Here is a 27,620-nt window from a genome sequence, read left to right as displayed (position 1 = left end):
ACGGTGGTTCTACTTGAAACTTTTGATTTTTACAGAAAATGTTTGACGTTGTGTACTTTAGTTGTTACTTCTGCTTCTTTGCAAATACTTATAGTATAGTTATGTGGCGAGAGTTACGTGGACTGCTCTCTCTTTGGACATTGCTGAGTTATTTCACAGACTTTCAACAAACCCCTTATTATAACATTGTGCCTACCGTATCCAATTGAGATAATCAATCCAGTCGATAAAACTAAAGGTGTGATATTGAACGCTAAGCAAAAGAAGGTGCGTGAGTCTAAATATACAGTTGATTCCCCAAGACGGTCCTCATCTTCGCTCACAATTGATAACAAAGGCAACCATTTAACGAATTCGATGAAGAGTTTGGACCCTTTCGAAAACATTTACGACCTTTACCGACAATGAGCAGCTCGCGGTTTATGGAAGTCGGAGAAGATCAAGAGGAGTCCATCGACCAACAAGATCATGGCGATGGTTTTATGAGATGGTGTCATTCATATCGATTACCCTGGGAAGAGTAAAACGATCACAGATTTATTTTATGCATCCACCTGGACGAACAATACCGCAACCGTAAAAGAAAAGTTGTATGAATTTGATTTTGAATTGCTCGCTCACAACAATAACATCTCAATATTCAAGCCCCCGGGAAGATTTCTTATTTCCAAAGTTCAAGGAATCACAGCGCAGTAAGAGATTTAGAAGAACCCATTGACGAAACAAACTCCGATTTTGGAAGCCTTAAGATTTTTTGTTTATTTGTAAGGCTTCGAAAAATTGGGTAAAGATTGGACGACGTGCTAAACGGAACTAAAATATATTGACAAATAAAAACTTGTTTTTCTGTCAAACAGAATATTCTTTATTTAAATTTTCATAGACTTATTGGCCCTCCCGTTAGAGTAGGCTTAGCTTAATCTTTCTCATTGAATGTATATTGGCACTTAGCATGGCAAGGAAGGGAACCATGCTACATAGGTAAACGTTGCCTATAACGCGGTCGTTCCTCGTTTTTCGTGTAAACTCTGGCTTAGATCGGTTTTCACAGCCAAATGGCATATGGTCCGGGGAACTTACAGGTGACAAGACAACTCAATGAAAGATGATCTAAACTGCTTATATCCCTTGAACCATCCCCATTCGTACTGCGGTGGATACCAACATTGAAAAAGAAGATGTATAGCGTTGAACACTATCCGCTCCCCTGATCTAGCAAATATGCCCAGCAGAGTTGAATACTCGAAGACTCGAAATTAGAGTCTATTGAGAAGGGTTGACAAAGCTCGAAGGCTCGCATCTATTCTCATAACCGATGCCATATCAACCACGCCATCGAAAGCATTATAAGCAACACAAGTAAGTGGTTAAACATGAGCTATGGTCACGGTAAGATCCTAACTGGTATTTCAAATCTTACCGGACTGGTTTACAATACCCTCTCTACAACTACCACCAAAACATTAATGCTCCTCATACCTTCTAGGGACGGTGTATGAAATTTGTAAGAAAAGCTAAAGAAAGATGGCGTAACAAACCCTCTTGCAGAATTGCTCTACAACTGTGGCCCTCGGCGTTAAACGCACAGAATCTCTACTAAGTCAAAATAAATATAGTCTTAGCGTACTGATTTCCATTATACCGCGGCACTTTCTAATTGGTGGATACGTTCAGAGATTAGGCGCGCAGGCAGATGACTTCTACAGAAGCTGTTTAGATGAGCCAGCTGTTTACATGCTCTATCCAGATGTAGATTTTACACAATTCTTCAATGAGTTTGAAAATCTCAGCACGGTGGAAAGCAGGGATCTCGCAAAGTTTTTGAATGGTTCCCAAGCGCTTTGGGAAAGATAATACAAATTTCCCCATGTGTCTACGAGCCTCAGTACGCCCCATGGTGAACAATCGCTACACCTAATCTAAAGTCCGCTCATGTGTCACCACAGTGGGCCGTGATCATTTAATTGTTCATTTCGAAAGTGCAGAAACCTAATGAAATTGAAGTGCATAAGACATTGGAGCTTCCAGCCCATTAATATTGATTGGTTTGTCATAAAAACACGGGTAGCTTCGACCCCAGTCATATCTAAAAAATATTCCAAATAAATAAAAACTGTGAATATGAAAAGCAAGGCAGATGAAAATTGCAAATTAAAACTCTCAGAAACAAAGTGAAGTGAACGCGTAAAATTAAATGAGAATAAATGCAACAAATCGGTAATTAGCTGTTTGTGGTTATGGCGAAACACCAAAATTCAATTCATATCTATGGCTGTGGCTTTGGTTATCGTGTGGAACCACTAATCGCATTCAGTATTGCCCATAAGGTTGATTGGAATAGCTGATTTATATGGTTATGATTATACCATCTCTAACTTAACCTTAAGGGTACCTCGTTCGTGACGAACGGTAGCCAACGTAACCTAACCATACTGGTACATAACTTAGATTAGATTAGATTAGATTTGTGGGGGGCTGGACCAGTCCAAGCACTCGGTCAGGAGACCATTGTACTACACCCGGATAGATTTCAGTAGAAAGAATAGAAAGATAGGAAAGATAAAATGTGGGTGGTAAGACGGAAAAACTAGTTTGAGGTCACTCTTCCACAAATCTCTTAGATTCATTGATGGATCTTAAGAGATCCGAAAGAGTATGAACTTTATCCATACTCAGTATATCGCAGCCCAATATCCTAAGTCTGATTCTGGAAAACGGCGAACAGCTTACTAACAAAGTTTCCACTCAATAAAAGATATTCGCTATATTTTTGTCGCGAACTGTACATACACCACATATACACAAAACATATATGTATAATCCAACATACAGAGTGCCTGCTGGTCGTGTGAGTTAGGTTTATAGCGTGTACGTCAATTCGTTTAGTTGGGCTTTTGCAGCGGTTCGAATTGCATGGACAGCAGATGATCGAGAGCACGTTTAGTAGAGCCACAAGCAAGAAATTTTAAATTGTAGCTGACGCGATCGTGCAGTGGTGATCGCAAAGCGCGAATTGAGTCTTGTAGGGGGTGGCTGTGAACAATAGGTGATCCGATCGTTAATCAATCAGCACAAAAATAAAGCCTAAGTGGCTTAGTACAAAAATTTATTTAAATAGTGATCTACATACTTAATTGTTTTTGTAATGTTGATATAAATAAAGATGTGAAAAAGTGCACAATTGTGTTTAATAAGAAGTGCAAGTGAAATGTGTTAAACATTACAATTAATATTTCAAAACAGACATGTAAATACATACATAAGTATAAGTATACATACTTATATACTTGTTATGTACCTGCTAATTTTGAAGTAACTAGCACGGCTTTTTCTCGTGTTATGTACTAACGTGCAAATTAATTATCTGCATTACGTACAAGCGAGTGCATATGTGCATATTTACATACATACATACATACTAGGTGTATTGTTCTAATTAAGTAAAGATTTCCGATTCGCCTTAAGGAATATCTGATTATATCTAAACTTGCTCCCTAAATATTTTCCCTAAAAGGCCACGACAAAAGGAATATAATTTTAAATGTTTAACTACTCTTTGGAGGGTTTTTAACAATTTTAAAATTTCTCAGGCTGCTAAAATTTAAAGTTGTAAAATCTCAATACGAATTATTGCTATATTATTTTAAGTTTTAAGAGTCTGAAAAATGTAAGACTAAAAAGTTGGCGAAACCCGGCATAAGAAGTACAAAGTTTTCAAATTTAAAACTGAAGTGTTATGTTATTTATATTATTTAAAAATTTGAAATTTAGAAAAATGTTTCAGTGATATGAGGAAATTTGCAGGCTAGAGTGAAATCTAACGATTTTTAATTTTTGTAATGTATCAGCTGCATCTGTATATGGGATTGTCTTTTAGTTACCGGTGGCAGTTATTCCTGCATAAAAGTATACTGTATAAATACATACAGTGGCTCATACGCGTAAACGCACATACCCACTGTTCAACTTTAAAGCATGAATGTAAATTAATAAATAAATGAAAAATTAAATAAAACATAATTTAAATGAATTAATTTTCGAAAAAAATAACATACTCGTCATTTATTTGGAGTCTACTTCATTGATTTACATAAATAAATTATATTTACATTCAACATTTTTCATACTGAAAATACATAGTATTAAAAAACAAAACCTTTTTATTCATGTCTAAAAGAAAAACGTAAAAAATGTCCTTAAAATATATTATTAGGTGCACAACTAAGTTCTCGCTGTTTTTTTTTTTATGAAAATACAACTTTGTTCTGAAAAAATGGTTACAAATGAATCATTGCTGGCTACTACTTTTTCCCATCTTTCTGGTAGATCTCGTATACCGGCGCCATTTTTTGATGCCTTCATATGAATGGAACTGCTGGTCAGCTAGACCATGTGCCATCGATCGGAACAGGTGATAATCGGACGGCGCAATATCGGGAGCGCAATTGATATGGGGGGTGGGGTAGGACTTCCCATTTCAGTGTTTTCAGGTAGGTTTTAACGGGTTTGGCAATGTGAGGTCGAGCGTTGTTATGCTGTAGAATCACTTTTTCATGCATTTTGTAGCTCACGATGCGCTTCAGTTGCCGTTTTTTCGAATGAAAGAGGAAAATCAACACTTCCCGCTAATGTGTCGAAGCAGTTTGTTTATCATATGTCTAACCTTGGTTTTTGACGTTTTAGGTTATGTTAGAATCGACGGCATCTATTGACAAACAGCGGAAATTTAGTTGCGCACCTAATAAAAAACTCCCTGACCAGTATTTAGTGAATAATCCTTTGAATTTTATTACTGAATTTAAGCCTCTTGGCATAGACTCTACATACATACACTTAGTATCATAAGTCTACGCCCTTTTGTGGGTAGTTGAAAAAGTTGCATGAAAAGAAGTTTTTACGTTTTTGAAATAAATTTTTCTTATTTTTAACTAATATAACGGCATTCATTTTATTAAATGAAATGTATAATTTGCTTTAGATAGATTTTATTTAAAATTCAAAAACGAGAAACTCCAAAAGTGTGCGATTTCTTATAAAAAATATTAAATATTAAAAAAATAGCTTTTTAGTAGCTTTTTGGGTAACCACGAAGTTTTAACAATTCCCTAAGTCTATTTTGCGTAGAGCTTACAAATTTGGCAGTCTCTTCTACAGTAATTTTCTCCCCCTCCCCCCACATAATATTCATTGGTCCATTATTTTCTCGGTAGAGGTACGATCGATATCTCGTGAAGTATCGGTCAAACAATTTAAAGTTTATGCTCGTGGTCAAGGTGACATTTCACACTAAAAAAATCTTCTGCTGTTTCTTGTTTGTTCCATTCAGTTGTGAGTTACAGGGTGTTAACAATGGAAATCAACAATGAGAAAATTCGCTACATTTTAAAGCTTTTCTTTGATAAAGGCGAAAATGCAGCCAGACCTCTGAAATTATGAATGGTGTTTATGGTGTCAATACTTTAACAGCTTTTTACGTGCAATTTTGGTTTCGTCGATTCTATTCAGGTATTTTTGATGTTAAGGTAAATGCCGAAATGTCGATAAAATCACAGAAATGATCGAAGTAGACGGGCATGTTAGTGGTCGTAGCATCGTTCAGGAGCTAAAGATCGACCATAAAATAGTTTTAAGCTATTTGCGCAAAAAAGGTTACGCAAAAATGATGGATTTCTTTTTCCCCAACATAATATTATATATTTCAAGAGTTCTATGCTTGTAATTTGATGTTTCTTCATATTTCTTTCCATAGGCGCCCAGAAGTGTTTAATATGGGTTAGATCTGGCAATTGTGGAGGTGTTGGCAATAGTTTGGCAGCATTATTGAGAAGCCATAACTTTACGAGGGCGGTTAAATAAGTACCCGTGTTTGATGACAGAGGGCGTTCCTGAGGGAAGTTGGTGTTAGCATCGTGTGCTGGCATCTATCAAACGACGGCAAAATAAATTTCAGACTGATTGATAGGTTAGTTTGTACAATATTTAGCAGCTATTCGAGTAAGACGTGTTTCGTGATTTTCGCTAAGATGGAAAAAGGGCAGAGTCGTTCGGTAATTTGCTTTTTGTTTTTGGATGGGAAAGAATACGAGGAAATAAAAGCAAAGTTGGATGCTGTCTATGAAGACAATTCGCCATCTATGACCACAGTTAGATATTGGTTCAACGAATTTAGACGTGGGCGAACATCCTTTTTTGATGAAAAGCGACCAGTACGCCTGCTAGACGTGGTTACCGAAGAAATCATTCAAAAAGTCCTCGACATGATTCACGCCGTTCGACGAACGGACCTGTCTCGAAGGTGTCTCGACCGGAACGGCAATTAATATTTTACATGATAAGGTGGCGATGAAAAAAGTTGTCGGACCGAGGGGTTGCCGCGATTGCTCACAAGCAACAACAAGCGGATGCGGCTGTTAACTTCGAAGCAGTGCTTGGAGCAATTTAAGCGAGATGCGAAGGAATTTTCGCCTCGAGTTGTCACCGTTGATGAAACCTGGGTTTTTCATTACACACCAGAAACTAAGCAACAAGCCACGAAATGAATCTGCTCCAAAGGAAGCGAAGACAGTCCCACCGGACGGAAAGGTCATGGCGACGATTTTTTGGGATGCGAACGGCGTCATCCTCATGGATTTTTTAGAAAAAGGAAGAACAATCACTGGACAATACTACAGTGAGTTATTGGACCGCTTTCACAAAAAATTGAAGGAGTCACGGCCGCATTTGGCGAAAAAGAAGGTGCTGTTTCACCACGACAACGCATCAGCCCATTCATCCGGAGTTGTCGAAGCCAAACTAATATACATGAATTGCATTATGAATTGCTCCCGCAACCTCTGTATTTACCCGATATGGCTCCCTAAGACTTTTTCTTGCTCCCTAACATGAAGAAATGGCTCGCGGGGAAAAAATTGAGTTCAATCGGGGAAGTTTTCGTCGAGGCAGATGTGTATTTTACAGAGTTCGACAAATCCTATTTTTTTAAGGGGTTTAAAAATGGCCGGGGTGTTGGGAGAAGTGTATATTTTTAAAAAAGGACAATGTTGAAAAGTAAAGATAAATAATAATTATGAGAAAATGGTGTCTTCATTTCTAACACGGGTGCTTATCGTTTTGCATGGACCGGAGGAGATGATAGTCACTTGGTGCCAGGTCTAGACTATATGGTGGGTGCGATATGACATCCCATCCGAGTTCCCGTAGCTTCTGGAGGGTCATCAAAGATGTGTGAGGACGAGCGTTGTCGTGGTGGAACCCAACACTATTCCTATTGACCAATTCTGACCGCTTCTGGTGATCGCCTGCTTCAAACGGTCAAGTTGCTCACAGTAGAGGACCGAATTAAGGATCTGACCATAGTTGAGCAGCTCATAGTGGATAATTCCCTTCCAATCCCACCAAATACACAGCAAAACCTTCCTGGCGGTCAATCCGGGCTTGGCGATGGTATGGGCCGGCTCGCCGCTTCTCGATCATGATCTTTTTCGCTTGGCGTTGTCGTACGTGATCCACTTTTCATCGCCAGTCACCATCCGCTTCAAAAATAGGTCAAATTCGTTCCGTTTGAGCAGAGAATCGCAAGCGTTGATTCGGTCCAAAAGATTTTTTTGCGTCAACACGTGTGGCACCCAAACATCCAGCTTTTTTTGGAATCCACAGCTGTTTGTGTGTATGTTTGCTATGTTCAACGGGAATAAACAGATAAAGATGAGCAAAGGAGTGCTCACATATCCGCTCATTTACTTTGTTGCTTATTGCTTTTCTTGCGTTTGGCGATGCCACGAAATATTGCATTTGCATTGCTTTTATTTTGATTTTGTTTTGCTTTTTAGTAAATCTAGGACAACATTTTCCAAAAAAATATGGCTGGTGATTTATTGTTGTGTTGCTACAAACAAGCACATTTTCTCACATTAAAAAGCAGTAAGAATGAATTAAATCAAATTGTTGGAAAAGTATTTTTAGAGGAACAAACCGAAACTTGCAGAGTAGTTGGTTCTCAATGCTCTTTTTACTCCACACAGTATTCTTTTTGGCTGCATTTATTCATTTCGTTTTGATATTGGCTTCACATATTTGATGTAGCACAACTGATTAAGAACGCATGACATTTTTTAGTCGTACTTTTCTAATCAAAAAAGAATTATTCTTACGTACAGTGAATCAAAAAAGTATTGGCACACTCGAAAAATGAAAGTTCTCGGTGCTATAACTTTTCTTCTAATGGAAAGTATAAAAAAATAATAAACGGTATTTTCTAAATGTACTTATTTATTACGTATCTGAATAAACAAGAATTAAATTCGATTTAGGTTTACAAGCTCATCCTTAAAAGGTAAAATAAGGCACAAATTCACATCAAAAAAGTATTGGCTCAGGTAGCGTAATCAGCTTGTTCCATTGCAGCTGTATCGCGTTAATACTTTGTGAGTCCTCCTTTAGACTGAATAACGGCCTGCAAACGTCTATTCATACTATTTACTAGATTTGAAGTTTCGGAAGGTGTTTTTTTATTTCATTCAGCAATTATCGTCTCTTTTGGAGAATCGTTTGACGTTATGTGGTGAGATCGTATCTCCCGTTCTAGAAGATGCCATGCGAGGCCTAAGAGGATTTAAGTCCGGCGGTTGGGGGTGTTTTAAGCTGTTTGCAATGGTATATCAACCACTCCTGCACAAGATAAGACGAATGTTTTGGGTCATTATCTTGTTGAAATTGCCAAGTTGTCCCTTTAAGGCCCAGTTTTTCGACACTTGGGCTTAAATTTTTTTTTAGAATGTCGCGATACACATGTTTATCCATTGCCTCATCTATGAACCAAAGCTTTCCGACACCAGATGCCGCGAAACACCTCCAAGCCATCACATTTCCTCAACCGTCTTTAACTGTTTTGAGCAGGTTGTTATCTTGAAGCTCTTTATTTGGCTTTCGCCAAATCTTTTGTGCTCCATCTGACCCAAATAAATTGAATTTTGATTCATCACTAAATATTGTGGTGTTCCAAAGAGCGTTGGGCTTGTTAAAATGCTGTTTAGCAAATTCTAGCCTCTTTTTATTATTTACCTTCGAAATGAAGGAGGAGCCCGGCATGATACCCAGCCTTATATAGGGTATTCCGAACAGTTTGGGTGTTGAAATTGATTGCAAATGAATTTTGCAAGGATCTCGCACAATTTGACAGTCGAAGTTTTTGGATTTTGTGCCACCGTGGACACCACAATTCATTCCTGTCGTTCGGTTAATTTGTTTTGGGCGGCCATATCTGCTCTCCGGAGCTATTTTGCCAATATTGCAATAATGCATAACGATGTTTCGAACGCTGGACCATGATTTATCGACAAGTTTGCCAATTTCGCGATAGGATTTTTTTTTTCTAAATACAGTTTTATCATTAATTGTCGTAGTTCTAGGGAAATTTCAGCATCAGGGCCCGTTTTGGTCTATGCCCATTGAAATCGCGTTCAAAATTGATTGCGACCGTATGCAATTCCCTAAACGTACGTACATTTAGAAAATATGGTTCTCTATGTCTCATAAAAGTTCTGTTCATGTACTGGACAGAACATTATGAGATTTTCGCAGTAAAAATATGACAATGAGCGCACGCACCATTTTGTTTCCTAAACAGTTTCGACAAATCATGCCAGTACTCGTTAGATGTACTAGAGCTGACGAGGTGAAAGCAACTTTGAAAATATTTTACCTTCGACTGTGTATAAATGCACTACAGCTTCATAAAGCGATGAGAACTCTTACTTCCGAACAAGGCAATGAACTTTTTGCTAATAATTTGCTGAAAATACGACAAGTGGGCTTATCGATCTAACAAATATTTGTATTTTGATTAAAAATATATAAATAAAACTAAGTGCTTGGACTGGTAAAAAAATCGAGCAATCTTATCAGCAAATGGATGCAGTTAATGTCATAATACTCTCAAAATGTAATGCGGAAACACGGAACGAGGGTCGTTTGAAAAGTCCGTGCAAAGTCAGAGAAATGGAACTGCTGGCGTTTATCGAGGTTATATTTAGTTGGTAGCAACTCTTGGAAAAACACACATAGACCAACTTTTAGCCAGATGGGTTTATTTCTTTGTGTTTGGCATTCATTTGAATGAGGAAGTCGATAGATTTTCATTTTCCACCATGACAACGCACCAGCTAACGCCTCAGCAGTTGTGGTGGCAAAATTAATGGAAATAGGGCTCCAACTCGTTTCACATCGCCAATTTCTTCAAATTTGACTCACTCGGATCCCTCGGACTACTATGTGTATTCCAATTTGAAGAAATGGTTGGCGGGAAAAAGATTTTATTCAAACGAGGAGATGAGTGCAGAAACGAATGGCTACTTTTCGCACTAGGCTAATTCTATATAGGAGACTATGACAAAAAATAAAAAAGGTTTACCCCTACCAATTAAGCAGTTTTTATTTTTGCATGAACCTTTCAAACGACCCTCGTAGTAGATATTACTTACTCAATATAATTATTAAATTCTCTCATCCCTCTCGGAATGCTGTCACATAAACTAATGATTATATTACTATGTAATCTAATTTCGCCTGGCTGCTGATAAAGGATCGCTTCTTATTAGGTGTGCGTTTTTACTGGCTGTGGTGCTGGAGAAATCGTTTTGATTCCAAGAATACCGATAATATCGACGGATCTTCCATTTTAATTCAAGCCACTCCAGTTCCCAGCCAAATTATGTTTTGAGTTGACAATAAACAAGCTCAAGGACAAACACTTAAGGTGGCCGGTTTGGACTTTAGATCTCAATGTTTTACTTATGGCCAAATATATGTATGTATTTTTATCCCGTGTCAGAAATAAAGAAAGTTTATATAATTTGGCAAATACTACTTTTATAAACAATTTAATAAAATTATAAAAAAATGTAATAAAAAGTAACTTGAATATACATATTTATGTATAACCACTTATTGGAGTTCATTTAATTGACCATTTTGTTCATCTCTTTATACCATCGCTCCGAGAAGGGTATACAAAACTTTTTGTTTATTATAATTTATTAATCGGTCGCTGTAGATGAATGGTTTGGCGTGTAACTATTTTCCAATTTTCATTTAATAGTCACATTAATTTTGTTGTATCCTCCTCTTACTCAATTTTAGGCTTTATATGGCGTAATAGCTTGGAATTCTCGGACCCTTACACTCTCAAATTACTTTTTACTTCCTTTGTTCGCTCTAGATTAGAGTATGCAACATTTATATGGAGGCCTTGCCACCAATTTGTTATTGAGAGACTTGAACGTGTACAGAAGGTGTTCCTTAAGTTTGCTCTCAGGTCGTTAAAATACTCAAATCCCATCCCTTCATATAACTCCCGTTTGATGTTAATTAACTTAAAATCGCTAGAAAATAGAAGATCTATACTTTCGCTTTCTTTTGTTTTTAGTTTAATTAAAGGTGATATTGATTGTTCATCCTTATTAAACAATATTCCTTTTCATATTCCTACTAGATCTCTCCGAATCACTTACCCCTTTCACCTTAAATTACTTAACCCGAATTATGCACGTAATGCCCCTCTTGCCCGCACTTTAAGAGAATTCAATGAGATCTCGAGCTCTATTCCGCTTGACTTGGCAAACATCTGAGTGTATTTCTGCCTTGGAAGAACTCGTCATGAAAACTATCTGTCGTTCGGAGGCTACATAAACCTGTAAGTACCTCATAGGGATCTCCATACACAAAGCAGTACCAATTACAAAATGCCATTGCACTTTAACCCTTTTCGGGATGACTTCTGTTTCAACGGCACATTCAAATTCAATAAAGAGAATACACTTCAGATATGTGCCGTATTATCATAGCTGAAGTGGAAAAATGTTATGTATGATTCAATACACTCATCAGAACTTATATTACTGTATTATATTGAAAAATGTATCCTATCAGTTGATTGGATAATTCAAAAACAGCAATACCTAATGTGCTTATCTAGAAGTTAAAAAGAAATTTTCATTGCCATCACTGAACAAGTTTTCGTGGAAAAGATTTCTAAAATATTAAAATCACAATCAAGTTTTAAGTGTAAAAATTTTTTAAGCACTACAAAAATTTGAGTGGAAATTTTTGGATTCCACTATCACCGAGTTGGAACTTGATAACTAATAAAATAGTGAAAGTATATTAGTATTGGTTTTATGGCGTGGTAATTGTTTAGGCCGCCGTAGGCGAATGGGTTTCTGCGGGACTACCATTCGGGATTCACAGAGAGAACATCGGTTCGAATCTCGGTGAAAACACCAAAATTAAGAAAAATATGTTTCTAATAGCGGTCGCCCCTCGGCAGGCAATGGCAAACTTCCGAGTGTATTTCTGCCATGAAAAAGCTCCTCATAAAAATATCTGCCGTTCGGAGTCGGCTTGAAACTGTAGGTCTCTGCATTTGTGGAACAACATCAAGACGCACAGCTCAAACAGGAGGAGGAGCTCGGCCAAACACCCAAAAAGGGTGTACGCTCCAATTATATATATATATATATATAATTATTTAGAGAATCCAAGCAGCATATAGAGCCATTCTCTTCACTTATTAAACTTTTCAAATCGAATCTGCTAAACAGACCTTGCAAAATTTCGCTGTATAAGTCTATAGTCTGACCAGTTCTTTGCAACGGTTCGGAGTCTTGGACAACAAGTGGAAAAGACAAAACTTCGGAGGCTAATATCCGGTACGGACAAAGACAACGGCAAGGGGCGTATAAGATGGAACCATGAAGGGGGCCAACTTATAAGGAGAGAAAATGTGCGGTTCATCAAAGCTCACAGACTAAGATGGCTAGGCCATACCATGAGAATGAACCCCAGGAGAGCTCAACGAAAAATAATTTATGCTGAAACATTTGCAACGAAGGCAGACCAAGATCAAAATGGATTGACGAACTAAAAGACGGCATGGGGAAGCTCAAGGTCAACAACTGGAAGGAATCGACCGAAGATTGGGGCAAATAGAGACATTATCAAAGCTCAAACAGAGCTGTACCGCCAAATGATGATGGTGATAAACTAAAGTTTAGTGCTTATAAAAATTACTGCACTGCCACCATATCCATGTAGTTAAAATTGCACATACCTTACGATCAGAAACTACCGGAAATGTTTAATTTAAACGAACCGTGCACGTGGGAACTGGTCCGTATTTTTTTCTTATGTTAGTAGGACTGTAAGACACACATCTGTCACTTTTTAACGCCATCGGATCATTAGTGCCTGTCTGGCCGGCCGGAAATGTGGGCAAACAATTCTTGGATTTTGCATGATGATAAGGCGTCATCGCACCGAGCCCAAAATGTGCTGGATTATTTGACCAAACACCAAGTATATACCATCGTACAAGTACCGTATTCACGTGATATGACCCCGTGCGACTTCTTTTTGTTTCCCAAGTAGAAATTACCACTTCGTGGAAAGAGATAAAATCGATAAAGGAGATCAAAGAGAATGCGACAAAGGAGCTGAAGGTCATCCCTTCATCGGCCTACCAGGGGTTCATGGAGGACTGGGTTAAACGTTGGCACATGTGTGTTGCTTCAGACGGGTCATATTTTGAAGGAGATAAACTAAATTTGCCTGAAATTTAACTCTGTTTTGTATTATTTCAACATTCCCCGTACTTTCAGATCATAGGATACATACATATGAAAATTCTATGATGCCAGTTTGTTTGCAATTAACATAATTATGAATTGTCCTATACATCTATACTATACAGGTGAATGTCTGTACGTTGTCCGCGCATCACTACGAAACGACAACATCAAATGACGTAAAATTTTTTATACATTCATATTTTCACCCAATGTAGGTTATAGGCATGTTTTTATGATGGAACTTCCTTCCCACAGCCGCGCCACCACTCTCATTCGTCACTAATAATCGAATATTTGCTTAAATTTAATCTAAAAAATCTTAGTTTTTCCTATTTCCCACTATTTATAGCACACTCTAGACTTCATAATCCGAATAAGCTGTACAACTATGACCCAAATGCAAAGTTCAAAAACGGTTTGAGATAGAAAATTAACAAAAATAATTTTGCTTGATACTTTTCTGATTGGTTGTTTTGATTTTATTCAACGAGGCATAGCAACGGATGCCGGGTATTGTAATATTATGGTTATTAATAAAAATTTATTTCCTAAGAAATTATTGTTTGTAATTCTTTTATCCTTATCCTTAATCCCTCAAAACTACTACTACGCGAGCGGGGCCGGGGGTTAAAGCTAGTATTCAAAAAGATATAATAAAAACCATGAAGCAATAATTAAAGGTAGTGCAGGATATTTAATTTTCATCCTGTGTCAGCAATCTTAAGATACTTAATAAATCGGTGTTTTCCTCTTGGTAAAGCTACTTTTTATTTCAGAGCTAATTCTAATAAAAAATCTCAAAAGCATAGAAAATATTATTATTATTGGGGTCAAAAGAGGGCGTTAAGTTTGTTCATGTCCCAAAAGACAAAATGAAATGAAAATATTGAGTAAAATCGTGCGTACTGCATTGAAACCAAGCAACGGATTTCGAGATCGAGCCATATCGGAAGTGGGCGAAGTTGTATAGTCATGTTCTTTCGATGCCTATCGAAGTTTCGCATTGATGAAATGAGCCCGAGACATGGTTGACGCTTCTATGCAAATAGAGCAAATTTTTTTTATTTAAAAAGTATAGTTTTATTTAAAGGAATTTTGATTGATTTTAAAACAATGGGTTTAACCTGGAACAAGAATTGGTCTAAAATTTCACATCAGTGAAATATTTTTTGAAGAGCAGATTAAAAAGTTCGGAAAACCAAATTACAGTATGTGTCAGAAAAAAGAACCGCGATTATTCATGAAGTATAAAAGATACATAATTAAAATTTTTTTACATGAAAGTATGTACAAAACTACGAGTCACAATTATTCAATCAGCCGAGCAGTCTTCATCGTTATCAAGTATACCCTGGAATCTTCTTCAGGCTTGGAATCAGCTTTTCTGCGTAGCTCGTCGACAAACAGCACCAGATTTTGCGACCTTGACGCACGAGTTGCTTTAAATCATGGACTGGCCTTCCTGCAAGATGTGTTTTCATAGTTCCCTACACATTTTCAATGGCGTTGGCTTCTGGGAACTGGGAAGGTCAGTCCAATACTGGGACGCCATTTGCTTGTTTTGTTGTTTCTCAATGTGTTTTTCTGAGAGCAGTGGTTTTGATGATGTGGGACGTTAGGATATGTTCTACTCCTTCAGTCGCCGTTCGATGGTGTTGATACTCACATCTATTCCCTTTTTAGCAAGAACTGATCGTGTTTGGCGTAGTCACAAAGAAAGGTCCCGCTTAAAAAGTTGGACGATCACTTTATCCAGCTTTTTTGTCGTCACTCGCTTCAAGCCGCGCTCGGAAAGTCATTAACATTTTTGTACACCTTATATCGCTAATTCCACATCACAACACACTTTTTTGATTTTTTAATTACTTTTGCAGCCGCGGCGTAAAATAATTTCGTCCCTTTCGAATGCATGCATAAAAATACCACCTCAAAACGCTTCGCGTACTTCTCACTCATTTTTGTTTGCTTGCGTTTACGGGAAAGTTTCAAACGACACTAACCTGAGTTAGCACTGGCGTCGTAGCCCTTGAGTGGGACTATTATGCAGCAAAAAGCAGAACGAAATACCTATATCTTGAAGTTACAAGAAAAAACCTATTATTTTCTTCCGACACAGATTGTAAATCAATTCATTGAATATTACGTTAGTCCAATTCCGTTCGGAATTTGCCTTAGCCCATGCAAGTCCCTCTTCAATGTGTGTGACGATGAAAGCAGCGGTTTTTTCAATGTGCTCCGGAATTTGAGGTCTTCTGCGCGTAAACAGCTTCGAATAGTGTCTTTAGATACATTAAAACCTCTTTTCCATCAAACTGCTCCAGCTTTACCCAACCATAAGTTCAGTTTAGTCACAAACAATTCAATGATCTTCTGATCTCGCTCGTCCGGGGGAGTCGTCAACGTTTTTAACTTTGGTATACAGTTGGACCCATTTATTTCTGAAAGTCTTTGATTTCTTCAAATATTTGCTGCAGATACACGTGACATTTTTGGACTTGTAGGGTGTGTACATAGGAACACTGCTTCAAATCGTTTTTCATACGCGGAACTCATTTCGTAAATTTCTACAAAACTAACAAATTGCACAACGCGTATTGCGAAAAGGATATACCGATTTGGCACTATTCAAAATTTTGTATAACGGAACTCTAGGTTTAAATTTTTCTGGTCACGTTTTTGTTAGACAGACTATAAGTAGCATTGATAAAATAATAGAAAATTATTATATGGTGTACATCGACCTTTCTTCAATTTTTTCTTCTTTCTTCCAAATTGCATCAATGGATTAAGTAGCATCCGAAATCAGTTGTCAAGCTTTAGACAGCTTATTATTGGATCACGATTTTATCATGTATTGTTTTCCCATAAAATTTGTTTTACACCGAGTTTTGTGCTTCCTCATTTTCATTTTGGTGATTTTCAGTGTGGCCTCTTAGTTTTCGTTTTTTTGAATTTTTCACTATTTAAACGGTATGAGGTTTTTTACAAAAAAATGTATACGAGTGTGGGCTGGGCCGTGGAGAGAGTATTCGGGCCCCGGGGGAAACTTGAGATGCGGGCCCCTTCAAATTTTTTTATTTATCAAAATGCGTAGTATGTTATAGTGATATAACATTTAAACATTAAAAAACTCACTGATAAAATTTTTGATAGAATTAATTATGAAATATTGATTAAAATGAATTTTAGAAAACTCTTCAGCAGATCTGAAATAAAAACCGCAGCTGAAAAAAGTTAAAATTTTTTATTCATTTTGTGAGCCTTACAAATATTTGAAAATGACTGCCACGATGCTTAGAATTTTGCTTTTCTTGCTTTAGCTGAGGCAAAAGCTCTTATAATATCATCGAAGTCGAGTTTCCTTGCTAACTCAGATTCCAAATACAAAGTTGCCAATCCTGTTACTCGACTCTGAGTTGAACAAGAACGATGGTAGTCTTTGATCCTTGATAAAGCGCTGAACAATCTTTCGGGAACAGAGTATCCAAGTTTTTAGCGGTGATGGCATTCAACAAGTCGAGCGGAGGCATACAACATTCCGAATTTCCAGTAAAATTCGCCTTGTACACACTCTTTAAGTGACACATCTCAATTGAGATTCCTTCCGACACATCAGAAGGGTATTTTTTAGCAAAATTAAGATCTGCTGTCTGAAGTTCTGCTTTTTTAATTTTAGGAAATAGCCACAGGAATGAGAAAATGTTGTTTATGTTTTTAATTGCAGTAAACCGATTTTCAATACCAGTGATAATTGAGACTATGATGACGAGAAATGTGTTTAATCTAATCATCACTATAATTATTAATTACCTTAGAAATCAGTAGCATAAAATGTTCCATTTTAATAAGAGCTCAATAAAATACACTTTTGTATCACCTTATATTTATTGACACCAAAAAAAGTCTGTAACGGAACTCTGGTGGAAGTATTATTTACTATATTTTTTCAAGCAGGAAATTTCTTGGAATTACTCTCGAGTCCGGGCCCCTCTGAAAACTCCGGGCACGGGGGAAAAGTACCCGCAAATGTTTTGTACAAAAATATTTAAATGTACAAAACCGCAAAAATATGTGGAGTACAGTGAAAAAATAAATAAAGAAATAAGTATTAAAGTAACTGCTTAACGTTACTATCTTTCACCAGTAGGTTGATAGGTCATGGATCGGAAAAATAATTTTAAAGGGTCTCGTACGAAATTTAAATAAGTTCAAATAAAAATGTAAACACAGCATTTAAAGATGTATTTTAAATATGTAAATTAACATTCAAGTATGTAGCTGTATGTAGATATGCATGTACATATGTATCTCACTTAACTCAAAAATATTTACGCGATCTCGCATTCATATAGAAATATATATTTTAGCACCAAGCAGAGGAAATTTGTTTATATAAATATGTGGTTGAATATTAAAAACTAAAAATTACTATACTACTAGAATTAAAAACTTCACAAAGTGTTCATAAACAAAATCACAGATAAGCTTTAAAATGTCAATTTCAAGCGAATTTTCGCTGTTGGCCGTTGCTCTGTTAGTGTTCGCAGCCACTGCGCAAGCGGAAAACGGAAGGTTTGTACCAAACATATGTATGTATGCACGTACATACATATATGTATGTACATATAACAAAAGCTATGAAATAGTTAAAACAATGAGTAATTTATAAGTTGAATTTTGTGCTATAATGAAATTTTGCCACTTTAAAATAATACAGTTTTCGAGAATTGAAGAAAGCTGCTAATAAAAAATATCTGCCCAATATTGAATAACTCAAAGCGAATTACCACTGTTAATTATAAATTAAATTTAAAAGTCAATATTTTTACGAACGAATGCACTACTGAAAGTTTTTTACTCTTCTTTTTTCTCCTTCTTTCACAACTCTACTTCCAATAGCCCACAATGGATTTGTACTTCGACTGAATTGTGCCATATCGACAAGGCGGCCAATATTGGTGATGCCCCGCGTTTCGAGAGCCAAAATGATTGTCGATTGTCGTGTGGCAGTTATGGTGCAATATGGCCATTACCCACTGACGTCTGCACCCTGTCAGATGAACGTATACGTTTCGATCCGTGGAAGGTGAGATTCAATGTGGTTGCCCCAGACGCCGCTAGCATGCAATATGTGCGCGAATCGAATCGAATTTTTGTCAGTAATATACTAAAGGAGTGTGTGAGGAATTGCTCGCTGCCCAATAGCAAAGAGGTGCTAGTAAAGACTACAGTTAGTACAAACAATCTAGTATTGGATTGGAGTACGAATGAGACCTATGCGCTGAGTGTTCGAACAAGAGGTGGGTATAAAAACTGTAGCAAATAAGCAGTAAATATCATAATTTTTGAGTAGAAATGGCCACTTTTGTTGAAGTCAAAGCGCGAACAGTATATGGCGCTAGGCATGCGCTTGAGACGCTAAGCAATCTTATAACGGGCAGTAAGGAGTAAGTAACGAGTAGCTCATTGAATTATTTCCTTGCCCATGTATATATATATACTCTATTGTTCTTTTATTTTTGGTTCTTAAAAAAGTAATGGTCTGCTGATGGTGAAAAATGCCGATGTTCGCGACGGACCAGTTTTCTCCCACCGTGGCTTGCTTTTGGACACTGCCCGAAATTTCATACCATTGCGTATGATCAGTAGAACTCTGGATGCTATGGCAGCGTCAAAGATGAATGTACTTCACTGGCATGTCGTAGACACACAAAGCTTTCCACTAGAAATTACTCGAGTACCCGAATTACAGCAGTAAGTGAATTAAGAGCGAAACAAAATGATATGAAATTAGAGATTACAATTAAAATAAATCAACTGAGAAAATCGAATAAAAAAATAATACATAATAATAAAACGTACTTAATAAAGCAAAATAAAATGAAATAGTAAGAAAATAAAGTATCATAAAATATTGCAAAAATAGTTCCAAAAAAAATATATGTAAAATAAAATGAAAGAAATAAATACATTAAAATAACATAGAGCAAAAAAAAAAACAATGTATATATGTAAGTATACATAAAAAAATAAATTTAATTAAATAGCATAGAAAAATATAAAACAATAAAATATAGTAAAATAATATAAAACATAAAACAAAAAAATATCTGCATAACTTGGCGCAAAACTAATCATTCAATTTGGATGTTGAATAACTTTTTAACTAAATAAAAAACAAAAAACTTATTTTGAGTGAATGAAATATTTATTGTGACCTTTACAGGGTCCGGCAAACGAAGTGTAACCAATTAAAAAGGTCATAAATTTAGCTTGGAAAATTTTTTTTATTCAATTCAAAGTAAAATATGTGTGAAAATAATACAAAATTAAGAATCAATTTACTTTTGCCCGATATGACTACCTTTTGCCTTGATTATGGCCTTGATACGGTCTAGAAACGAAACGCAAGCTGCCCGAATGTTACTTGCAGGTATTTTGACCCACTCGCGGACAATGGCTCTTTTCAGCCCCTCGAGACTGGTGAATCTTTTAGTTCAGACCTTGCTTTCCAAAATGGCCCAAAGAAAATAATACATTGGATTCGCGTCTGAAGAATTTGAGAGCCATTGTGTGAACGTTATGGAGTTCAGAACGTTGTTTTTTAACCATTCTTGATTTGTGAGACGGTACCGAGTCCTGTTGAACCATCCATGGTCTGCCACCGAAATGTTTGTCTGCCCACGGCTTCAAAGCAACCTCCAGAATACTTTCTCCATAATATTTCGCATTTACCTTGACGCCAGCCTCGATGAAAACGAACACTCGCTGGTTGTGATTTGCTAGCCAAATGTAATAAAATCACACTATTACGTTTGAAATCCATTACCAATTTTCATTTTTCGCGTTTATTCTCGGCAAAATGCTTCCGCGCTCTTGTAAACCACACTTTGGACTTTCATTTAGCCAACTAACAGAAAAGTGATGCCCGTGCAAGCGGTCTGAAGTTGGTTACACTTCGAGTGTCGGACCCTGTACACCACCTTTTGCATATCCGCTTGTATACTGTAGTTGTTTAGTTCACAAGTGTCAAATATGACTGACGTAAGGCGCCATTTACAAAAATTATAAGCCTTCCGATAGGGTGATTTTGCGCCACCTTGTTTATATGTATGTATATAGCAGAATAAATTAAAATATCATGAAAAAATATAACGCACTGTAAAATAAACTAGCAGAAAACGCTATAATTAAAATAAAAAAATAGTAGCTGAAAATTAAGTAAAAGGAAATTAATTGCAATAAAATGATAAGAAAAAAATATCAGTACCACAGTACCAACTACTCGTATAATCAAACTCCTAATTTCAGCATTTTTCTAATAGCGGTCGCCCCTCGGCAGGCAGTGGCAAACCTCCGAGTGTATTTCTGCCATGAAAAAGACTCCTCATAAAAATATCCGCCGTTCGGAGTCGGCTTGAAACTGTAGGTCCCTCCATTTGTGGAACAACATCAAGACGCACACCACAAATAGGAGGAGGAGCTCGGCCAAACACCTAACAGAAGTGTACTCGCCAATTATTTATTTTTTATTTTAATTTCAGCTTTACTACCTTCTAGCTCCTTTCTCAATGTATTGTTCACAACAACTTCCAAATCATATTCTTTATCAAACTAACGGAAATTTAGAATGCATGAAAAATTCAAGTTTGCTTATTGTTGTTATACGAGTACTTAAATCGTTACTTTTTAAATATCATACCAAAAATAAGAACATATTCGTTTAAACTCATCAGCATAATTTTTAATATGGACATATTTACAGAACTGTTATAATTAATTGGTCCCCTTCTTCTATTAATAACTTTAGAAATAGGTTGTGATTGATTTCACTAAATTTTCCAGCAAAATACGGTCCAGGAAAGTAACATTATTTATATGTATTAATTATTTTCTTCTCAAATAGTTTTCTATAAAAAATATACAAATGTATGTACATAGTTTTAAAAATACATATATTTTAAGGTAAAATTAAGTTTATAGAAGAACCAAGTCAGCGAAAGTTGCTACACACATACATACAGACACATTTTTGAATTTAATCACTGAAGATGATTCTGCTTCCCCTCCCACCCTTAGATTTGGCGCTTATGAGCCCGACATGGTTTACTCACGCGCCGACACCCACAACATGGTACGCTATGCACGCCTGCGCGGTATACGCATCATCATTGAAATCGATGGGCCCTCCCATGCTGGCAACGGTTGGCAGTGGGGTCCGCTGTCAGGGCTTGGCCACATGGCGGTGTGTGTTAATCAACAACCTTGGCGTTCATATTGCATTGAGCCACCATGTGGCCAATTAAATCCGCTTAACGAGAATATGTACGGTATAATGAAGGAGATTTATGAAGATCTTGCTGAAGTAAATGCACCAGAAGAGACAATTCATATGGGTGGCGATGAAGTGTTTATACCCTGCTGGAATAGTACGACGGAAATAACGAGACGCATGCGTGACATGGGTTTTGATTTAAGTTATAGCAGTTTTTATAAATTATGGTCGGAGTTTCATCAGAAAAACTTGGACTCATGGGATAATGTAACACAACGACAGTATCCACGTATTGCAGTACCCAAATCGGTTATACTGTGGTCCAGTCATTTGACTGACCCCGATATAATAGTTGACCACTTGCCCAAAGAACGTTACATCATACAAACGTGGGTAGAGTCGGATAAAACGCTGAACAAAGGTTTAGTGAAGAAGGGATATCGCATTATAGTATCAACGAAAAATGCTTGGTATTTGGACCATGGTTTCTGGGGGTATACAAGCTACTATAATTGGAAGAAAGTATATGACAACCGCATGGAAGTGCATCCGTTGGTATTGGGCGGAGAGGTCTGCATGTGGAGCGAGTTTGTGGATCAAAATTCTGTGGGTGAGTGTATACAACCACTAAATTCATGTCAAAACAGCGGTCATAATAAATTTATTTTTGAAACAGAATCACGCATTTGGCCACGAGCTGGTGCTGCAGCCGAACGACTGTGGGCGAATCCGGAACATTCTAGTGTACTGGTGCAGTCACGATTTCTACGGTATCGCGAACGCCTTTTATCACGTGGCATAAAAGCTGACGCGGTTATTCCGAAATGGTGTGTACTGAATGAGGGTCAATGTTTATAGATATTTATTCAAATTTATATGTACCTTAACAAATAAAACTGAAAAATATGCCTTGTTATACTCTGAAACTTAAAATATGTGCATTATCACATTTTGTTCCTTCAGTCTGTTATATAGCTTTGATCGATGGCATGCTTGAATATCTGTGCAATACGTTCGCGTTTATTATGCTCCTTAAATGGTTTAATATCCCACACATCAGTGAGCACCGCATCCTCATTCATGTCATCCAAATCAGCGACTTCATCGTCTTCGATCAGTGACATTGGCAGGGACTCAATACCCATGCCGCAGCCAAAACGTCCAAACTGTCGCATCTCATTTTGCAATGCTTGCCAACTCAAAACAGTATTTGGATTAGCACCTAATGCGGCAATTAGATCACAAGCACTCTGGTGGTACTCCTAAAAGTATTGTAATTACATTGTAGAGTAATCAATGAATATGAAAGTTGTTGATGTAGAATTTTCTTACTTTCAATAGCTGCTCATAGTGTGCTTCACGCAGCTCTTCACTTGTACATGAGTATATAAAGAAAGATATATCCAAACCAATGGAAGCTCGACGCGCCAACTGAAAATCAATTATAATAATTGCCTCTGGATTGTTGTCTTTTGAATAACGGGTCAAGAAATTTGGTGTCCAGCAATCGCCATGGCCAATGGCAGCTAAAGGAGCTAGTTTTTTTTGAAATAATACAAATTAGTTTCATTTGAAAATTTCACAGGATTATTCATACTGTACGTACAATCAGTAGACACAAGCTTAATAAGGTCGTCGTATAACGGTGTGGGCTGCAAAAATTTATTAGCAATAGTCTCGTATTTAGTGCCAGGATAGGTTTTCTCAACAGCATCTTTGGCTACATTGCAGGCCAAGCCAAGAAAACCGATATACCAGGAACGTTTAGCCTCATTGTAGTAAGTTTCCTGAGAAAAGTATAGATCATTATAAGCAAATGAATAATTGATTTGCATTACTTGTTCCATCTACGATACAATCATTCACTAATCTTACAAATACAATTTTACTAGGTTTTAAATATATTAGGTTCTGTTTTTATGCGGTAGATACGTTCCGCAAGAAACAGCATAAAAAAACAGCATAAAAAAAGCTACTAGTTCTATAGTAAAACTATAGATACGTTTCAAATGCTAAAACCGCACTAGTCCCATATTATTACTACAGATACGTTCCATAGACCGCATGAATCTGAAATAATTAAATAAAATCGCATAAACAAAATATTTTATTTATATTTATCTGATCTAGATAGTTATGCAGGCGGTTCCATACTTGTAGGGTCAGCATTTCTGATGTAATCTGTGATGAGTTTTTGCTTAGCTGGTTTAGAATCTTGATTATATGTACAATTCCCGATAGGTCGACATGCATTTTGTAATTTAAAAAAAAACCGCACTATTTCAAAACCGCATAAAAAAAAGCCGCATAAAAACAGAACCTACTGTACATAGCAATGCTGCAAACTCAACTTGAGAATATATTATGTATGCAGCTATTAAAAAATTGGTTTACTTTGTGTAGGCTGTTTTATAAAAACTTAAAGACGTTGAACTGTCCTATTTTGAAATCAAGTGTATGCAATGGATATTTAAAATATCTATATATTTTTTTTAACAGCTGGATATATCTTCTTTTGTTTGATATCCATATTAATATAATATAATTGAGTGGAACATAAGTACTAAAACTCTTTTTAAATTCAGTCATTTAGTCATGTCAAACTTTAAAGTCCTTCACAAAATTCAGATGAGAAAATCATAAATTTATTATACAGCATTGTTACATAAAATCTATAGTAGCACGCACATATGAAATGTTTCCTAAATAACAAAAATATGCGATTTTTTTCGCACGGTGCTATCAAATATAATTATTACATTATGCATTTGCTTACCTCCAATCCTTTTGCCGCCGCCTCAAAATTACCTGGTTCCAAAGCACGGAATGCTAATGAAATGCCGTGGAATCGCCCCAATGTGCGCATTGTTAATAATGCATCTTCCAACGATATATAGTTCTGTCGGTTTGGCGAACCATACCCACGAAAACTTACATTTTCCAACGCAATGAAATCATTCTGGCCATCACAATGTGCTGCAAAACATTTGGGATACTCGGTAAAAGGATTAGTAGGTTTGCGACGCGCTTGAAAAGCTTCCCAAGCAGGCACAACCTTCGTGTAAAAGTTTATTTCATTGCGGAAGAAATCGGCAGAGTGAAAGACTTTTCTGCGAGCAGCATTGTCGGGCATACCTTTACAAATAAGGTGCACTTCCCGAGTAGAGCTGAAATAAAATGTGCATTTATAGAAATATGAATATTAAGTTTTTTAATATTCAAGTATTTACCCATCTTTTTCATTTACACCGTAAACACTAAGGCGAAACACTCTACTCAGATATGAATCACCTTTTTTGAAACCTTCGCCGAATTTATAGGAGGTATGTTTGGTGCCACCTACCTTCTGTATGATTTCATCCAAAGTTTTTTCAGTAAATTTGCTTGAAATATCTGACAGACTCATATTGGCGGTATAACTGCAAAAAGGAAATATTTATTACTTATATTTTATAATAATTTATAATTTATAAGTTTTAACGATTTCCTAGTTTAAGGCCCTGCTCTCTACATAAAGTTAACGATCTCGCTTCAACCAATTAGAACGAATACACGTGGACTTTTTTAACACTAGAACTACGAACCGGTCAAAATGACCGGTTGGAACAATTAGATTTTTTTCGATAATGTCATGATTTTTGTTAAATTTGTGTATAGAATAATATTATAGATTATTTTGTTCTTACGCTTCCAATTTTCAGAGTTAACTATGTGTTATACCTAAATATACGAACCGGTCATTTTGATCGGTCATAAAAATATCATGAATACTTTTTGTATATTCTTGAAATATTCTTTTTGAATATGGAAAATTCCCGAAATTCAAAGATTTTGCGTTTTCCATATATTATGCGAAAATTTGTATAACTGTAATATGGTATATACAGTTATACTAAATCCGTAATATGAATACAATTTCTACAGTCAGTCTGTAACCCGTATACTGATAAGTTATCATAAATCGTAGCATATAAACATTTCAATTTAGTATTCTTATGACAAATTGACAAATTGAATATTTTTTATATTTCTTTATAATCTCACATTATTCTTGCATACATTGTAAGTGGTTTCTGATTGAATATTTTTTTCATTATTAGAAAGGGAAATAAAATTATAGTTTTCAGTTAGAAGTTATTACCCTGAAAATGGCGTCACATTCGAAAAAAACAAAATTTCTTGAAGATATAACAAATATATGCGAAGATATATCCGAAGTTGTCTGCAAATCAACAAATATTTCAGCGGTCCAGTTTGATAAAGAGAAAGTCTATGTATCCAGTGATAGTGAAGAGGAGAACATACTCAAGGTATGTAAAAGAAAAAGTGTAAGATTTCCGTCCTATTCCGATGAGAGTGAAGATCAGCAAACTGAAATTGCTAATGGAACTATTTGGAATGAAATCAAAGCTGGATCCTATCCAGGGAGAAAACCAAAATATACCATTTTCAAACAAAAAGTAGGACCTACAGGATATGCAAAAAAAAAAAAAATTGTAAAGAATGTTGTGAGTAGTGCTTTCTCATTACTAACATAATTCAGTTAGCATTGAAGAAGATAAAAAAAAGATGCCTGAAACTATAAAATTTTATAACAATACTAAATACGGAGCAGATGTTGCCGATCAAATGGCCAGGAAGTATAGTGTGAAGTCAGGATCACGAAGATGGTTTCTGCAAATATTCTTCAATATTCTCTGCTTAGCTGCAATAAATGCATGGATTCTGTACAACGAAACAACTGGAGAAAATATATCAAGAAAAAATTTTTTGTTTCAATTAGTTAATAAACTCTCTGGATGACTGAACTGGTATAAAACATAATTGCATGTTCCAGTGCAAAGTTTTAGGCGGATGTCGTTGTTTTTGTTTTTGTAGTACTGTAAACATTTTTAGGGAATACGGCAGGAGTTACTGTCCTTGGCGGAATATAAGTCCGGGTCGTTTCGGTCGGATTGCCGTGGGAATGACGGCTAAGCGCACACAATTGTTTGCTATAATAATTTTGTAAATAATACGGAAGTAGGTATAGAATAATCACTCCTTTCAAACCGGTAAGTATGCGTTTTGCGTTGATTCATTATTAATGAAGCCGTAACTTTTTCCGGAACCTTTTATGGAATGTTTGCGGGACAATTAAATTTTATACTCACTTACAAAAATTATATATTAATTACTGAAAATATTTATTCCGGAATTGCAGACAAATACCCGGTATCAACTTGCACGCCGACTAATGTTCTTCAATTCAGACTAAGCTTTAAATTTGCTAACGTTGCTACTTATACAAGTAGTGATAACTCCCCTACGAACACTATTAGCTGAAATGACCGCCACGTCAGTTATTCCTAGGGTACTTAATTAATGATTTACAAATATGAGATAAGTATCCCTATTCTAGACGTGCTTCAGAATATTTACATACATACACATATTACATACTTTATTGTTTTAAGTTAATTTGCGATTATATGTTGAACTAAAGATATTTGTGTATTTAAGAGAGAATTACTATATGTTCACTCTTGATAAAACTATTAAACTTGATTACCCAACAAAAGGTTGTTTATGGATAAAAGCATAGATGACGACAAACATAGATAATAAGATGTGAAACTCTTTAATTTTGAGAGAGAGCGCGCCATGAGGACGTTTCAAAACTTGGCAGCATTCACACATTATGGGATTTTGAACAGCTGTTAGGCGAAATGGCAGGCTGCCAG

General features: G+C 36.3%; 2 protein-coding genes across 9 annotated transcripts; one reads left to right on the top strand and one right to left on the bottom strand.

Annotated features, from left to right (window-relative positions):
* The first annotated feature begins 2,873 nt into the window (after positions 1 to 2,873).
* On the top strand, positions 2,874 to 22,830 carry LOC128858301 (chitooligosaccharidolytic beta-N-acetylglucosaminidase). Of its 6 annotated transcripts, none has more exons than XM_054094459.1 (7): positions 2,874 to 3,046; positions 18,063 to 18,194; positions 18,522 to 18,922; positions 18,976 to 19,069; positions 19,158 to 19,376; positions 21,702 to 22,507; positions 22,574 to 22,830. In XM_054094459.1, exons 2-7 carry the CDS (start codon positions 18,115 to 18,117, stop codon positions 22,753 to 22,755), a joined length of 1,782 nt encoding a protein of 593 aa, XP_053950434.1. In that variant the 5' UTR covers positions 2,874 to 3,046; positions 18,063 to 18,114; the 3' UTR covers positions 22,756 to 22,830. The 6 variants fall into 6 exon arrangements, with proteins under 6 accessions (XP_053950434.1, XP_053950430.1, XP_053950432.1 ...); XM_054094455.1 differs by having other exon boundaries at positions 17,990 to 18,194; XM_054094457.1 differs by having other exon boundaries at positions 17,975 to 18,194.
* LOC128858303 (uncharacterized) lies at positions 22,743 to 27,447 on the bottom strand. Of its 3 annotated transcripts, none has more exons than XM_054094463.1 (6): positions 27,340 to 27,447; positions 25,128 to 25,316; positions 24,674 to 25,064; positions 23,504 to 23,684; positions 23,230 to 23,432; positions 22,743 to 23,159 (listed from the first exon to the last, which is right to left on the bottom strand). In XM_054094463.1, the coding sequence occupies exons 2-6, from the start codon at positions 25,301 to 25,303 to the stop codon at positions 22,857 to 22,859; spliced, it is 1,254 nt and encodes a 417-aa protein (XP_053950438.1). In that variant the 5' UTR covers positions 25,304 to 25,316; positions 27,340 to 27,447; the 3' UTR covers positions 22,743 to 22,856. The 3 variants fall into 3 exon arrangements, with proteins under 3 accessions (XP_053950438.1, XP_053950435.1, XP_053950436.1); XM_054094460.1 differs by lacking the exon at positions 27,340 to 27,447 and adding an exon at positions 27,051 to 27,173; XM_054094461.1 differs by lacking the exon at positions 27,340 to 27,447 and adding an exon at positions 27,055 to 27,173.
* Between the last annotated feature and the right edge of the window lie 173 nt (positions 27,448 to 27,620).

The sequence above is a fragment of the Anastrepha ludens genome, chromosome 3, assembly GCF_028408465.1.
Source record: "Anastrepha ludens isolate Willacy chromosome 3, idAnaLude1.1, whole genome shotgun sequence".
In the NCBI taxonomy this organism is placed as follows: Eukaryota; Metazoa; Arthropoda; class Insecta; order Diptera; family Tephritidae; genus Anastrepha; species Anastrepha ludens.
Note: the sequence above shows the minus strand (reverse complement) of the source record. Positions and strands in the feature narration are given on the sequence as shown.